Source organism: Molothrus aeneus, chromosome 5 (assembly GCF_037042795.1).
Source record: "Molothrus aeneus isolate 106 chromosome 5, BPBGC_Maene_1.0, whole genome shotgun sequence".
Classification (NCBI taxonomy): Eukaryota; Metazoa; Chordata; class Aves; order Passeriformes; family Icteridae; genus Molothrus; species Molothrus aeneus.
This window is the reverse complement of record NC_089650.1, coordinates 59,784,763-59,800,581: the sequence shown is the minus strand read 5'-3', so window position 1 is coordinate 59,800,581 and position 15,819 is coordinate 59,784,763. Positions and strand designations below refer to the sequence as shown.

Below are 15,819 nucleotides of genomic sequence, written 5' to 3'. Positions count from 1 at the left end.
ATACCATCATATTAATGTATTAACACCTTTAAGACTACAAAATATATTACCTGCTGAAAAGACTCTTTATGAGTCACCCAAAATGTTGGATTACCAACTCCAGCAGCATCAGTGAAACATGCACAGCACTTTATTGAAATCCCATTTCAGCAGCTTCCACATTTTGGTTTTTCTCTTTCCTCGAGTGACATCATGTTATGCAGTTTGGAGAACACTGCTCTTATGTAAGGCATTCACCAGCACAGCTGGTCAGGATCTGTCACCTCAGGGCTGCATCACCTGGTTTGGCAGTTACAGTTCCAGCCCTGAACCATGGAAAATTGGAAAGATCCATGAGCAAGCTGTGACCAAGCCATCTCTGGACCAAGCTAGCAGGACTTGCAACAGTGCATAACTAGCTTGAGCCACACTAGCCATCATTTCTGAATACTGTTTAGAGCATCCACCTCATGTGCTAGTGTGACTTACTAGGTCAGGTACAGCTATGCTGCTGTCAGGACTACAAGAAACATCCCTGCATAGAACCATGAGACTTTTTAGAGATAGCATGGACTTTGTCCTGGGTGTCAGTGAGTGATGCAGAGCTCCACAGTTACTTCCAGTCAACAGCATGCACAAAACTTTTTTGATTTTTTGATGCACAAAAATCTACTGCCCAACCCTCCAATTCTGCTAAGCCAGCAGAGAAGATCCACTCAGAAAACTAGTTCTTGGTTTGTTCTGTATATAGAATGCTTAGATGAGGGGATTTGGCTTAGTCCTATCTATTTTTAATATTAAATTTACCAGATAATTATCAAGATAATGAATTAACCTGAGAAAAGTGTGGGAAAGCCCAGTAAAATGTTAGCTGTGTTTTATTTCCTATTTTCTGAAAATAATATTCCTTTCCAGAATGACACAGGTGGTCAGCGCAGTCTCGTGAACAAGTGGACAACATTCTTGAAAGCAAGACTTGTGTGCTCAGTAATGGACGAAGATGGAACAGAAACATACTTTGATGAATTAGGTATCACAAAAAACATTGCTTAAAATTTCATCTAAATGCTGTGCCTTGTGCATGTTTAATGACTGATTTTCATTCAGTTTCTTTCACTGTTAACAGTGAAATCATAGCACTAGAAGCCAATGACAAAATTCCCCTTGCAGTTTTATGACAGCAAAACCAAGAAATTCTTCATAAGTCTGTCTGTGTAATTATAAGGTAATTAAGGTAATTAATCTTAACTATGTAAAAAATGATGAATGTAAAGAATTAATTCTTGGAAGGAAACATCTAAGTGGCTCTCTTACTGGTTTACTACTAGCTTGGATTACAATAGAGGGTTTTTAACATCCCTTTGAAAGTGTTTCTTATAGCACTGTGTAACATACAGCTTTTCCATAATGCATTTTTCTATTTTTTGATCACAGGGTAGAGTCCTTAGTTTGGTAATTCAAGATAATGCTAATAAATCCTATTAGTGGCACCAGCAATAACACTATCCATAAAAAAATATTTTTCAGGAATCATTTAGTCATATAAATCTTTGTTTCAACATGTGAAATACTGTAAATATTCAATGCATACAGCAATCACAAGAGGTTTCTTTTCATTAAGGAATTAATAGATGCATAGCTTGATACCTACATGCCTAACAACATTACCAGAAAGTTTCAAATTCTATGTTTTTTGTGGCTGAAATGCACAAAATCATGGTTCTAAATTCATGTATTGAAGATTTGGTATGTGCTTTACATAAATATAAGCAGCTAATGTGCCCTGCACTGGGTCTGCATCTGGCTCTGATTTTCTCACCGTTGTATCCTCTCTCTTTTCTTGATTATTATTCCTGATTCCCACCATAGCAAATGGGGTTTGGAGTTTTTTTGAGTTTATATATTTACAGCTGCTTGGTGTACTTGCTTTAGTTCAAGGTTTCAGTGGAACCTGACTGGGCCTAGGAGCAGATCCTAACTTGCTCTAGCTCGGAATGTGCAAGGTGCTTCTTGGAGGACTGATTTTCTGAGGTTTGCAGTGCCTCAGCGCTGCCACAGCAGCTCATCTTTCGGAACTGTGATTTACCAACCCCCTCCTCTTCAACAAAGCAGTAGGATAACTGCTTTTAGGTTCTTGTACGACAATATGTAGGGCCATAGTGAATAGGAGACAGTGCTCTCAGCATGGGCTCCCAGCACAATTCCCTAGCAAAGAGGAAGAATACAGTCACAGCTGGAAATTCAGAAAACAGGGAGAGAGCAAACACATGCTTCTGTGTTCATGTATAATTCAGGAGAGTATAACACTTCCAGTTCTGCATGGTGAAGTCTTTTGCTTTTGACACATTGAAAAGAATATTTAAAAAATTCAGCGGGTTAAATGAAAGAGCCACATGAATTAATGGAAAGCTAAAGAACATATTCTGTGATAAAAAGCTCACACAGTTCAGTCTTTTTTGAGTTGTAAATTAAGTTTAAGAGGTAGCATGATTATAGTGATTAAAAACATTTGTAAGGAGAAACTGTCAGAGATTAAAGTAGTTTTCACTGAAGTGTAAAAAAAAATCAGCAGATCAGAGGTAATAGTGGGTAAATTCATTTCAGTGAGTAGGTACAGCTTTGCACAGTGCAGTCAATAAATCCCTACACAACAGGAGGCGGGAGTTTTACATCTCTCACAGTCTTTACTGCAGAGCTGTCTGACATTCATATCATGTTGAAAATGCTCTAGTGAGGGCCCTCCAGTGCTTTCTGGACAATAAAACACCTAATTTCCCTGTTTTTGATTACATCCATCTATGGGAACTCTTTGTCTTTAACCTACTGCAACTTTAATGTTTTCCTACTGCTTAACAACCTGCTGAAACAAGATACAGCTGAGAAAAATGTGTGTCATAGATCCTGAATGTATTTGAAAATCTTTGCCTTCTGTCTTCATAAGGCTAGAGGGCATGGAGTTAATTTCCAAATTTGTTTCTGAATGTTTAAATGCTAGATTTATGCATATATGATCTCTTCATGTGGTTAAGTCTCCTTTTTCCCATTCAAGTCCTAGATAAAACTACTGTTGAGTTTAGAAGGAATAAAATCAACAATTAAACTGGAAAATAAAGTTTTTCTTACTCTTTTTTCTTTCTCTTTCTTTCAGAGGATGTGTTTCTCCTAGAGACAGATAACCCCAGAACAACGCTCGTGTATGGAATTTTTACAACATCAAGGTAAACATGGAGATTTGAATAAAATTACCTAAACTGCCTGATTTTCTATATGAAAACTGAAACTGGTATTTTGTGGATGGGGCTGTGCTGGGCAATTTTGTGTGTCTCCTGTGGCTGTGGTTTGCATGCAGGAGTCTCAGCATCATTGCTGTTGGTGTCTATGTCAGAGCTGTGCTTCTTGGAGCAAACTGCTTCCTGACATACTGTCAGCTGCCACTGGGAAAGCATTTCCATGGAGGGCCACTTGTCACTGCTCAGCAGTGGAAAGCTAAATGACTTCAATGCAGTGAAACTCATGTGGCATCTGAGAGCACTTAACACCTCCTGAAGAACATCCAGCACCCTGAAGGATCAAACCAGGATATCTTACATGAATTCATACAAATAATTTCCAGTCTCTCAGCTGGCTGATGATCACAGAGATGGCAAATAAACATACTGGCTTCAGTTGGCTACAAAAGGACAAGCTTGCGTGGCATTTGGTCACCTCCTTGCAGCTCCCTGTTTCCAGTCTGTTGTAATCACTTACTGTCTGGTTTAGAAAGCATTTACTGAGCTCCCAAGGGTGGTGGAAGCACTAGATATGGCTTACTATGCTGAAACTCTCCACAAAGATAGACTGACAGGTGGACCAACAGATTCTTCCACCTCTACCTTTATTTTTCTTATTTTTCCTCTTGCCCTCACTGCATAGTGTTAACAAAGAGTAAAATTGGTTACTATTTCCTGATTTCTGATATGTTACCCTTTATTATTTAGATGTTATGTCTTACCTTCAAAGAAGCCTCCTGGGTTTTTTTTTTAAATTTTAATTTTTTTTATCAAATTAGAAAATTATGTAATTTATTATTAATAATTCCTTTAATAGCAATTTTTAGTAAAAAAATCCTTTCAGATTTTTTTTTTCTCCAAGAGTTTTTTCATTGGGATATAGGGGTATACTTACTCAAATATGTAAATATGATAGGAGAATATTAATCTATGATATTTAATTGGGGAAAAAAACACTACACAAGTTGTAAACTTAAGTGCTATCTATAATTCCTACATCACAAAAAGATAAAAGGGTGAGCTTATGTGGTTTAGTAGTAAAACCACACTTATCATTAGGTTGGGGGTGAAAGATGACTGAACTGGAAATACTTTTACCTAATTCTGGTATTTGTCAGTGGAAATAAGATTTGAATCACAGGAACATATAAGCTGACAAAAAAGAGAAACTTTCACTTTTTCCTGGCTCTCAAGCTATTTTCTCTCTCTACTGAATTTTTTACACTTGCATTGGTCTATTCTTGCCTTATTTTTGTTCAACTATAGGTTGAATATGTTATCTAGTTAAATACAGAAACCATAAGGATTTTTACTCCCTAATAGTTCCTGTATCTTCATCTCTGTAGACTTCCAACTCATAACAGTAGCAAGAGAGAAACATCACAGGAATTAATAACTACTAGTATTTTTATCTGAATCATACAGAAGGAAATAGATTAATACTGAGCTAAATTATTTTAGTGTCATAATATGCTGTAAATCTAGCATAAAACATCTGGAAAGACTAAATGCATTTCTCAAAATCTATTAATACCTAGTAAAATTTCCACAAATACCATAATCCATCTAAAAGGTTCATTCTGCTAATCCATATATAGCTAAGAGCAATGTGGATTTCACTTCTATTGTTTGGACACTATGTGTAATGTTTTCAGGCTTTTTTCTGGAGTGTTTTTTCTTCTTCAATTGAAAACAGTTACTTGGATTATCTTCATCCTACAGCTAACATTAGGCAGATTTTAGACTTGTCTGGAGTTTCCATTTTTTTTAAATAAATACCACAGTTCTTGCATGCAGCAAGAGGAAAAATTAGAGAGTTTAATCACTATAGTCAGCCTTAGTATCAATCTGGAAATTTTTCCCCTAGTGCCCTTCATCATCACAGGGTGATGAAGACCATTCAGAGCTTGTGCTACCTGGACCCATGGCTGAATCTAGAGCAGTGGGAAGAACATGCCCACTTTTTTCTTAGCTGAATCCCTGGGTTCCCCTCAGGAAGCTTCAAACTTGGGTCTTCATAAGACCAGTTTTATGGGTGGATTTGAGGACTGTATAGGAGTAATTCCTTTACAGCCACATCTTGTCCCCATTTTTTTGCAAAACAAGCTGGAAACAGATTATAATAATCCAAACAATTGTGATTGCTCTGGATGTTTTGATTAATATTTTAGCCATGTATTTTAAGAGGCTCATGGAGATCTTGTGGTTAATATAGTGGTAGGAGTTCTGGAAACCTGTGCTGAGCTTGGCAGTACAAAGTTTATAAAATTCCTGCCTCACTGAAGTCAGCAATATTTTTGCCATTGATTTAAGTGGAGCCAGATTATATTTCTTCTATATTTAGCATTAGGAAATCTTCCTTTTGCACCAGTAGGGTAGTGCCTGCCTCTCTCTTTTTTCAGTTTACTGTTCAGAAAGGTGCTAAGTCTTAAGAAGTAGTGGTGCATATTGGGCAGCTAGATTAGTTGATTTAAAATGTTTTAAATCCATATTATGATTTAAAATGTTTTAAATCCATATTAAAGCAATCAATTGTATACAATATTATGTTAGAGGTATGTTTCGTCATTGGACCATGAAAAATTCTGGAAAAGCTCTAAAAAAGTTGGTAGATTGCAATGCTAACTTTCTCTTGTCTTCCAGCTCCATATTTAAAGGCTCAGCTGTGTGTGTGTATCATCTGTCTGACATCCAGACTGTGTTCAATGGACCATTTGCACATAAGGAGGGCCCAAACCACCAGCTGATTCCATATCAGGGCAGAATTCCATACCCACGACCTGGCACTGTAAGTACAAAGATGTTTACTCAGTCTTGCCAATTGCTTGTCTTAATTTAACGCATAAATAAATATTATTTATTCTGGGACAAAAGTCTGTATGTGACTGTGACAGTTACAATTCAGGACTATTTTATTTGCTTTTCAGTTGCCTGAAAATCCGTCTGCAAATCATGTCCCATCTAGAAGTCTTCTAGAAAGAATTAAAAGTCATGTAAACTGTTAGTTGTTCTTTCTCTTTCTGCTTAATTAGGTGATAGTTCCCTTGTTTGCATGCACATTTCCATTTTGTGGGTACATTTGTGCAAAATGTAGCTAAATAAAGAAGCATGCAAAGAAAGCATTTTTAGTGTGTTCCACAGCCTGGATCCAAATGTCTGTAAGTCTGTCTTCAGTCTGTATGAATTTTCTTTAGTTCTCTAGAATCTTGCACCTCTACTCAGATGCTTAGGAGATGTAGTAACAGTTTTAGAGAACAAGGTTTCTGGGACTTGTCACTTGACTAAGTCATACCATACCAGGTTCTGAATCTTAGATGAGACACCTAGAAATAAAAGCATTTTCTTGCTATGCAGTTCACCATCATCTTCCTTGTGAGGATGCTTTTTGTGTGCCTTGCTTTCAGGACTTCCTTTCATTGTATCAGGGGTATTTATAATCTTCCAATAAATTCTGTACACAATTACAGCTAGCTTTGATTCTAAGTTGTGTAAAAGTATCTCATGAAATATTTAAACAAAACTATTGTTTCTTCTTACTTTTCAATTCATGACGTATACAAGTTGCTGTTAATGCACTTTTTCCTTTACTTACTTACCTTTTTTAACTATTCTTAATTTATGTGTAACAGAAATGTAACATCTCATACTTCAAGCTTTAATGAAGAATGTATGAACTTTCTCTAGAATCATCTCTGAATCCATATTTGCTAAATGAAGTATGGTTGTGTGGGTGTGTGTTGACTCGTATGAAGTCTTACAGTTTCTCAAGTATCAGAACAAAATAAATATGCAGAGAATCATAAATTATTTCTCAACAATACAGTTATATTTTTTTAGATTAACACTTTGGTGCTTTTCCATTACTCACAGGAAATTAAATTTTATTTTAATTTTGCCAGTCCCTGTGGGAACCTTTAACCATATCACTATTTCAGTCTGATTTGTCTTTATGCTGCAAGATCTTGTTCTTTTTCTTTCTTTCTCTCTCATACATAGAATAGCTCAGATACATGGAATAGCTCTCCCTGTTCACACAATCCCTGCTCACACAGTTCTTCATGATATTTTAGTGCAGTTGCTGCTGGCTGTAAGAGTTAGGACTTTACATTCCCAGATCTCTAGAATTAACTAATCAATACCTGACATTCCACTAAGGTCTTGCTAGCATTAGTCTTTCCTTGCAATTAATTCATACAGTTCTAATCTCAAGAGTGTACTGAAGCTTTAGAAAAAAGACCCATTTAAACAGGAAGTTTCACACTCTTGTGAATCTCTAGTCATATTTCAGTTTCTTGCTGCTTCAGAGTGTTTTGTTTGTATGTCTTTCCTCAACCACTGCCATGTTTTTTTTGGTTCATCTCATGGAGGCTTCTGAGGTATTCCAGATTGGCCTAAAGAAATTGGCCAGCACAACAGAAAGGAGAAAAAATATCAGATTTGGATTTAACATGGTGACAGAAATTATGTACACTTTCCAGATGTGCCGAGGAGCTCTGAATTGGAAGATAAATTCTTAGATCATAGCTCATAGAGATTCCTTTAGATGACCATTGCTCATTTTTGGATCACTGGCTTTTGTGTTTCCTCATGATTCAGCCACAACAGAGTATCCCTAAGTCATATTTTCTAAGATGAAATTTCTTTGCCTTTGCTTTTATTTCACTGCCAAAAAAATTCTACTTTTCAATGTGTGCCACAAACTTTATTTTTCACATATATCAAAGCATTTGTGAAAGTTGGGACATGGCGATTTTTCGCTGCTCAGAATTTGTGCTCAAAGAGTTAAAATGATTAGCCAAGTTTGCAGTCTGTGGGGCTTGGTCTTCTTTTCTCTGGAATGTACTTTTTTTGTAACTTCTGGGATGCTGGGCTAGACAGGGGTGCCTTTTTATATGACATAGAAAATCCTACTTTGCAGTTGCCTAAAGAGATATTCATACTAAACCTCTGGGTAGAAGTGAAAGTTCATCATGTTTCAGTACACTGGATAAACAATGGAAAGGCTTCAGCGTAGCTTCAGTAGGATTAAATGAAGCAATACGTTCTTTTGGCCATGATCAACTCAGCAGTGTTTGGCTGGCCTTCACTAAATACCAGTGGTTTCTTATTTCTCCACAAGCAAAACTTACTTATGGAAAAAGAAATACATAATTGGCAGCTTGCTACTAAACTCAGTGATGTTTGAGGGTAGTTTCCATTTTTCAGAGTTTACAGAAATAGTACCTACAGCATATTGGAGAATATGCTGTAAATCAAAGAATTCAGATAATCAAGTGTGACAAGTTGTGTAGACAAGTTCTTGAATGAGCTGTATGGGATGCCCATTCAATCCCTCCAGGAAAGGGAGAGCTTATGGGTTTCTTCAGTATCATCTTTTGCTTGTCACTGGTTTAGCAAAAGAATTAATTGATTAAACATGTTTGTTAAAGCTTTGCTCGGAACAATGATATAGTGTAAGTTTTTAGGGTCATGCTGGTGTGAATCATAGCACAGACATTTTTGCAATAAGTCACAGACAAAAGTCTTATGACTCCAACTCAATAATGGAAGGGATGAAAGTATCAGAGAAAGACTTCTAATTGAGCTATGTGAGACAGAAAAGTTTAAGTTGAACTGTTTGTGAAACAGAATCCCTCTTGAAAGGAACTGAGGTCTGGCAGAGCACTACCAAGTAGAATAATCTTGCTAATGATGAATGCAGTTCTTTTTTAAGCATTTATTGCTAATCTTAACAGATAGTTCCATACATTTTCTGGAATGTGGATGAATATGCCAGAGAGGATAGAGCAAGCAAGATAATAAGAATTGAACTTTGTGAGCAATCCTAGAGCATTAACATAGAGCATCATTTCTAATGAGAGCCAAAACAAAACCCTTAGGATAAATATGAGCTGAGAAAAATAAATCAGCAAGGATGTCAGATGAGAGAAACAACCCATGTCTGAGCTGAGTTCTGGTTCTTCTTCCTGGAGGGTACTGATTCCAGAGCAATTTCTTTTGAAGAGCTCCTACCAGAGCTATTCTACTTTGTATAAATAATTAACTCCTAATTGAGCCAGAAGATGACTCTAAAGCCTGTGATTAGGCTGAAGTTCCCTCTGTACTTGTTTCCTGGTATGCCCAATGAGTTGTTTATTGGGTGCACAGTATGGAACAGCTTTTAGCAGTGAGGGTAGAGCAGGCACTCCTGCCTGTGGTTACGGGGATGCCCTGGGAGGTGAAAACCCAAATTCTAGCATTGCTGCTCATCAGGTAGGCTGGACACATGACTCACATATCCCCAGAGAGATTCCATGTCTCTCAGAATATGATTCATTTTATGTAATTTTAGCCATCTAAAAGCAGGGTGTTCAGTCTGAATTACTGACTACAGAGGAAACCTAAGAATAAATGCCTGACTTTAAGAGAGTAGGAGTCAGGTGAGGTAAATCTCTCCCTAAGCTACTGGCTATTTTTTGTCTGTGGTTTTGACCAGAAATTCCATCTTAGATGTAAGAATGGCCCTCATCAAAATAAACAAATTTCCATCAAGTGCTTTTTATTGAACAAATCATTTTCCAATTGGAAAAATACTGTGTTGAAACACTTTTGAATATCTCCAGTACTCTGAAGAGAGTTTCACAGTTCAGAAATACAGTAAGGGGAAAAAATGAAAGCTCAGGAGCAGCAATAAGTAAGGTACTGGTAGCTGAGAAAAAAATTAACATAACTACCTGGAGAACTTTGTACCAATTACTGACATAGCTCTGTTTTCTTCACAGTTTCCTTTTAGTTTCAAACTCAGTAAAGAGTTGAGTTTTCTAAGATGGCTTTTATTTTCTCATGATGCCCAGAATGCCTCAGGGATGATTATTGGGATGGTTCTTCATTATATTTAAAGAAGCATCCAAAGAATTCATAGACTTCAATTACTTCTAAGGCATAGGGGAATGTATAGACAAATAAATAAGTTGTTATGGGACTCCCTCCTCAACTCCATATTATTATTTCTCTTTCAAATGAAGATGAGTCGCAGAGTCACAGGCCCTTTCATCATCTTATAATCAACAAAATGACAAGAGGAATATTGCCCAAATTGCAATTAACTATGAGATTTTGTGTTCTGCCTTTGAACTAATTCTGTAAAAAAAGAGATACATAAGTTTGGTATCTTCCCATACCAATCTCTTGGATTTTTTTTTTTTTTTCAACCAGCAGTTTAGAAGCATAAAACATGTAGAAATAGGTTCAGAAGTACAGATCTTTGCCATCAAGCTGGATTTTGAAAGTGCAAAAATACAGTTTGGTTTGTTTTATCAGAAGTGATGAGAGTTCAAAGTGTAGCTATTCAACACTTCAATCCCCTTACTGGAATATAGTAAGTTTTGGCCCAAGTCTGAAGTGCTTTTTTTGGGGAGGAATTTCCTTTGTCATCTGTTCATATTTGTAAGTGATCTGGAGATGAAAACTCTGAAAGATGATAAGTACTGTTCATCATTGCTGTGCCTGTTTCTTGCAGTGTCCGGGAGGAGCCTTCACGCCCAATGTGCGGACAACCAAAGAGTTTCCAGACGATGTTGTGACCTTCATTAGGAACCACCCTTTGATGTTTAATCCCATTTACCCAATACACAAGAGGCCATTAATCATCAGGATAGGAGCTGACTACAAGTATACAAAGATTGCTGTGGATCGAGTGAATGCTGCTGATGGGAGATACCACGTCTTGTTTCTTGGAACAGGTAAGACAAATTTGGCAGCATTCATTTTCCTCTGTTGCAGTTTTGCAATCAACTCTGCTTTTTACAATTCATAGCTTTCAGAAATATTTGTTTAAATGTTTGCAATCGACAGAAATGTTATAGAAATCCATGAATCCTCTTTACTTTCTGTGTATTTTTCTTTTTACTATAGGTGTCATTATGTGCAAGAGGTACAATGTATTGATCTTAATTATGAGACAAAAAACAACACTGGTATATATTTTATTGGATCTAAATTATAATACTTCTCTTGAGTGTGGTTGTCTGCAATATGATTCAACATTAGATTTTAGAAAAAAAAAACAAAATCTAGCATTATAATTTTTTTATATGCTCATCATCATTATTTGATATATGCTGTAAGCTACTCCTGAAGAAAAACACAATCTGATCAAGATGTTACAAAGGCTGAAACAACTCCTCCAGAAAACAGTAGTAATATGTAAATACTTAGCAGAGAAAAAGAAACAAATGGTTGGAGTCCTAGCAGTAGTGGACACAGAGAACTTGATCCAAATATTCTAAAAAAATTTCTGTCTAATATAACCTATATTTTGCTTTTACTTGCATCAAATTTGAATCTGGTGTTATGTGTCTGAAGTCTGCAGGGAACAGGTTAAGTGGTTCTTTTACGGATAAATTTAGATTTTTTAAGATATTCTGATATGAATCACACCCTTTAGATTGAAGCAGACAAGTAGAGTGGTACTCTGACTAGACCCTAGGACTCACTCACATCTGAAACTCCCACTGGTTTAACAGGGCATTAGAGGTCAATAAGCACAAAGGCTAATCTTTTTTACTTTTTTTTACTTTCAAGTAGAACAAAGGACAAGAACTCTAGGAGAACAAATATATGTCTGAACATCAGAAAATGATTACAGAGATGGCTTGCATTGCTTTTATGGTTCACATATTATTGGGGCCCTGATTGTTTTCTGCTTGTAGAAAAACTGTGTCTGCCAACAAACTCACACGGGGCTGGGAATAACCATATTGTTCTATTAGATTTAGGAAGCCGGTGCTAAAAAAATCTCTTAAGAATGTCAGGCTTCTATGGGGAAAGGATTAAAAGTAACTCTCTTCACTCTTCTTAGAAAAACCTCTCCAACTATCAAAGTCAGCAGGGCGCCTATGTGCCAAAGGAGGCCAACTGCACATTGTGCTCTGTGTGCAGAAGTGTATCCAGCAAACAAGTTGATGGAAAGGATTTTTTTCCTGTGTTTGGCTCCTGTTTTAAGTACTGTGCCCAGCTGTGGGCTCACCAGTACAAAGAAAACATTGACCTAATGGAGCAAGATCAGTTCAGGGACTGTATGATGCGATGCATGCGAAAAAGCTGAGAAAATGGGTTTATTCAGGGAAAGCTAAGGAGAGACCTTAATGCTGTTGACAGCTATCACATGGGTGGGTACAACTGCCTAGTGGGGAAAAAAACAGATGAGGACTCTTCTCAAGGTGCTCAGTGCCAAGGTGAGGGATTTCACACAAGTTGCAGTGTGGGACAGTGCTAATAGATATAAAGGAAAAAGGTTTTGCCATCACCATGATCAAACAGTGGAAAAAGGATCCAGAGAGGTTATGAATTCTCCATCTTCAGAGACTCAAAAGGTTCAAAATCCAACAAACACAGCATTGAGCAGCCTGCTCTTATAGCACTTGCTTTGAGTATGGGACTGCACCAGATGTCTTCTACAGGCTACAGGTTTCTGCAGTTCAGTGAAAGGAATACAAAAACACTTAATTCATGTTTGGTTATGGATGGAGAAAATGAGAAGGGCTAAAGCCCAGCAAGAACTCAATCTGGTTACTGCTGTAAAAGGCAATAAAAATGTTTCTATAAATAAATTAGCAGCAAAAAGAGAGTTAGGGAGAATTTCCATCCTTTACTGGAAACAGTGAAAAGGCTGAAGTACTTAATGCCTTCTTTGCCTCAGTCTTTAGTAGCAAGACCAGTTCTGCAGGCTCCCAGCCCTTGAGTTGGAAGACAGGAATAAGAAGCAGAGTGAAGCTTCCATAATCCAAGGAGAAGTAGTCAGTGACCTGCTACACCCCTTAGATACACACAAGTCCTTGGGACTCGATGGGATCCACCCAAGGATACTGAGGGAGCTGGCAGAGTGCTCTCCAAGCCACTTTCCATCATTAGCAGCAGTCCTGCAAACTGGGGAGGACCCAGCTGATTGGAAGTTATGTGATGCCCATCTACAAGGAGGGGCCCAAGGAGGATGTGGGGAACTACAGACCTGTCATGCTGACCATCATGGCTGGGGAAGCTTATGGAGCAGATCATCTTGAGTGCCATCACATGGTGTGTGCAGGACAACCAGGGCATCAGACCCTGCATGGGTTTGTGAAAGGCAAGTCCTGCCTCAGCTCTTTCTGTCACTGAGTGACCCACACAGGGGGTGAGGGAAAGGCTCTGGGTGTTGTCTGCCTGGACTTTAGTGAAGCCTTTGACACCATTTCCCACAGCATTCTCCTGGAGAAACCGGCTGATCATGGCCTGGATGGGAGCACTGTTCACTGGGATAAAACTGGCTGGAGAGCTGGGCCCAGAGAGTGGAGGGGAATGGAGTTACATCCAGTTGTGGCTGGTTCCAAATGGCGTTCCTTCAGGTCTTCCCCAACCTAAACAATTCTATGATTCCCTGTTTTTCCACCAAACCTTTACCAAGTCTCCATCTGATGCAGAGTGAATGCTTAATATCTGATAAGACATAGTCAGGGCCTTATTCAGAGAATTTAGTAAGTTTTTGATCTGGATATTTTTGTTTTCCTGGTTGGAAATTGATTAATGAGTTTTAAGGTATTCTTGGCTCTCTCCTATCTGCAGCTGTTGGAAAATACTAAATTAACCTAAATAGGAACAGATTTTTCTACAAGGTGGGTTCTTCCTCTCCCTTCCCTCTTCCCACCGCTAACATAAACCCACATTTTCTCTTTAGTTTAATTAATGCAGATACAATTTTGACTTTGTTAGCTGTTAGGATATTTTTTCTTCTTTCCTGAAGAATTCTTCTACTATAGAAATATCAAAAGTGTTGATAGAGAGCATCCTGCTCTTGTTACACAACTGCACAAGAAAATTTGGTAAAAGAGAAGTTTTACTTTACCGTTAGTTTTCTTCCTTGACTGGTAGGCTAGTACAGATCTTTCAAATCAACATTTTATTTTTTTTCCACTGTATTGTGGTGCCATTGTTTTAAAATGTTCTGTAAGCACCCAATGTTATTTGGAGGCAAATTCTGCTAAAGCTTAGTGGAAACAATTGAGACATAAGTTCCCAGACCATATAGATTGTTAATGTAGCAATGATAGTTAAACCTGGAAAACTATTGAAAAGCTGAAATGTCCTTGAAATCACAATTTGATAGTAAGCATTTTAATAACTCTGCAAGAGGTAAACATATGTAATTTCATTTTATCCTTTGATGACCATCTGACTGTTTTTAGGTGATCAATAGGCCTCATACACACACCTGAGCTGTGAAAAACTAAACATAGCTCAGTTTGTTCTTACGTTAATCTCCTCTGTGTACCAGCACAGGACCCATCATGGACCACATACAGAAAGTGCAGCTCTTGATACTTTATATTCATTGCTTTATCTTCTTCATTACACTGGGGACAAGGATCATTTTCTGCTTTCTAGTGAGATGGAGGGCAGGCATTATTCTTCCTGAGCAGGGCACAGGACATTAATGCCTTCCAAGGTCTTCCTCCAAAGAAATCGTTGCAATGCAAGTTACTGCATTTCTCAGCCCTTTAAAAATAAAAGTGATCAAGTTTCAGGCACTGAGAGGAGAAACTTGTTTTCTTTATTCTCTGCTTTCTGTTAGACTCAGGAGGATTTGATAGAGATATTAAGTGTCAAAAGGAATGCAGAGGGGATTTGCTTTGGTGTCAGTTCATCCCAGCAAATGCAAAAACCACATTGTATAGGAGAATTTCATGTGATAATTTCCTTGTGAGCCTGGAGCCCCACAGCCAGAGGCAATGGGACTGGACACCTGGTGACAATTACACTCAGCTCAAATGATGAGTTACTGCTGCTGAACTGAGATATTTCCAGCCATGTCTGTCACTGTCAGTGACCTGTCTCATGCTTGAAATCAGAGTGGTTTATGTCTTGCCAGATGCAAAGCACACAAAATGTTTAGCTTTTCCTCTCTTCCTCCTCTATAGCCTTAGTAATAAATCAGTTCCTGAATGCAAGTGAGGAATAACAGAAGTACAGAGCTCCGACAGCCCCAGTGGTTTTCATCATGTAGCCATGGCACAGGAGGGCATAGGCAGCTCTGTAATTTTTTCACCTTGGTGTCAACTAAATGTAGTGTTCCCTTTGCTCCCCCAGGCAGAAGTGCTGTGCTCACAGGGGCTGCTCCATACCCAGAGTTAACGCATTGGTTTTTATCCCTTGCTTACCTGCATAGCAAACAAAATAAATCCCAGGAACAGACATTGTTCATGTGGCATTCCATGCTTTTCAAATTATTACAATCTCCCATTTTTCCTCAGCTTTTAAACACGAAGACTCCCAAAGCACTTCACAAAGCTTGCTAGATTTGTTTGGTCTCTACTAAGGGATCTCTTCACCCCTGACTGGCATGAGCTGACTTGGAGTAAGGAGCAAGTCTGGACTGGTAGAGAGCCGTGCTGCAAGAGAAGTGTTGTCTACCTACCTTGTCTTCCCAAAAAGAAACCCAAGAGATAATTTACTTGGAAAGAATATAATCACTCATTTACATATTTGACTAGAGTAATTCTGATGGTATTTTTTCCCTATGCAATGAGAAATAACATATTCAATTCAAGAATTTGGGATT

At 37.9% G+C, this 15,819-nt stretch overlaps 1 protein-coding gene across 1 annotated transcript in view; it reads left to right on the top strand.

The window, feature by feature from the left end:
* Positions 1–15,819, top strand: part of SEMA3C (semaphorin 3C) — a 116,746-nt gene that overhangs the window by 81,181 nt on the left and 19,746 nt on the right. Inside the window, exons 9-12 of the mRNA XM_066550933.1 lie at positions 895–1,009; positions 3,128–3,197; positions 5,892–6,036; positions 10,747–10,969. Of these exons, the coding sequence (XP_066407030.1) occupies positions 895–1,009; positions 3,128–3,197; positions 5,892–6,036; positions 10,747–10,969 (553 nt within the window). The remainder of the gene's footprint in view (positions 1–894; positions 1,010–3,127; positions 3,198–5,891; positions 6,037–10,746; positions 10,970–15,819) is intronic.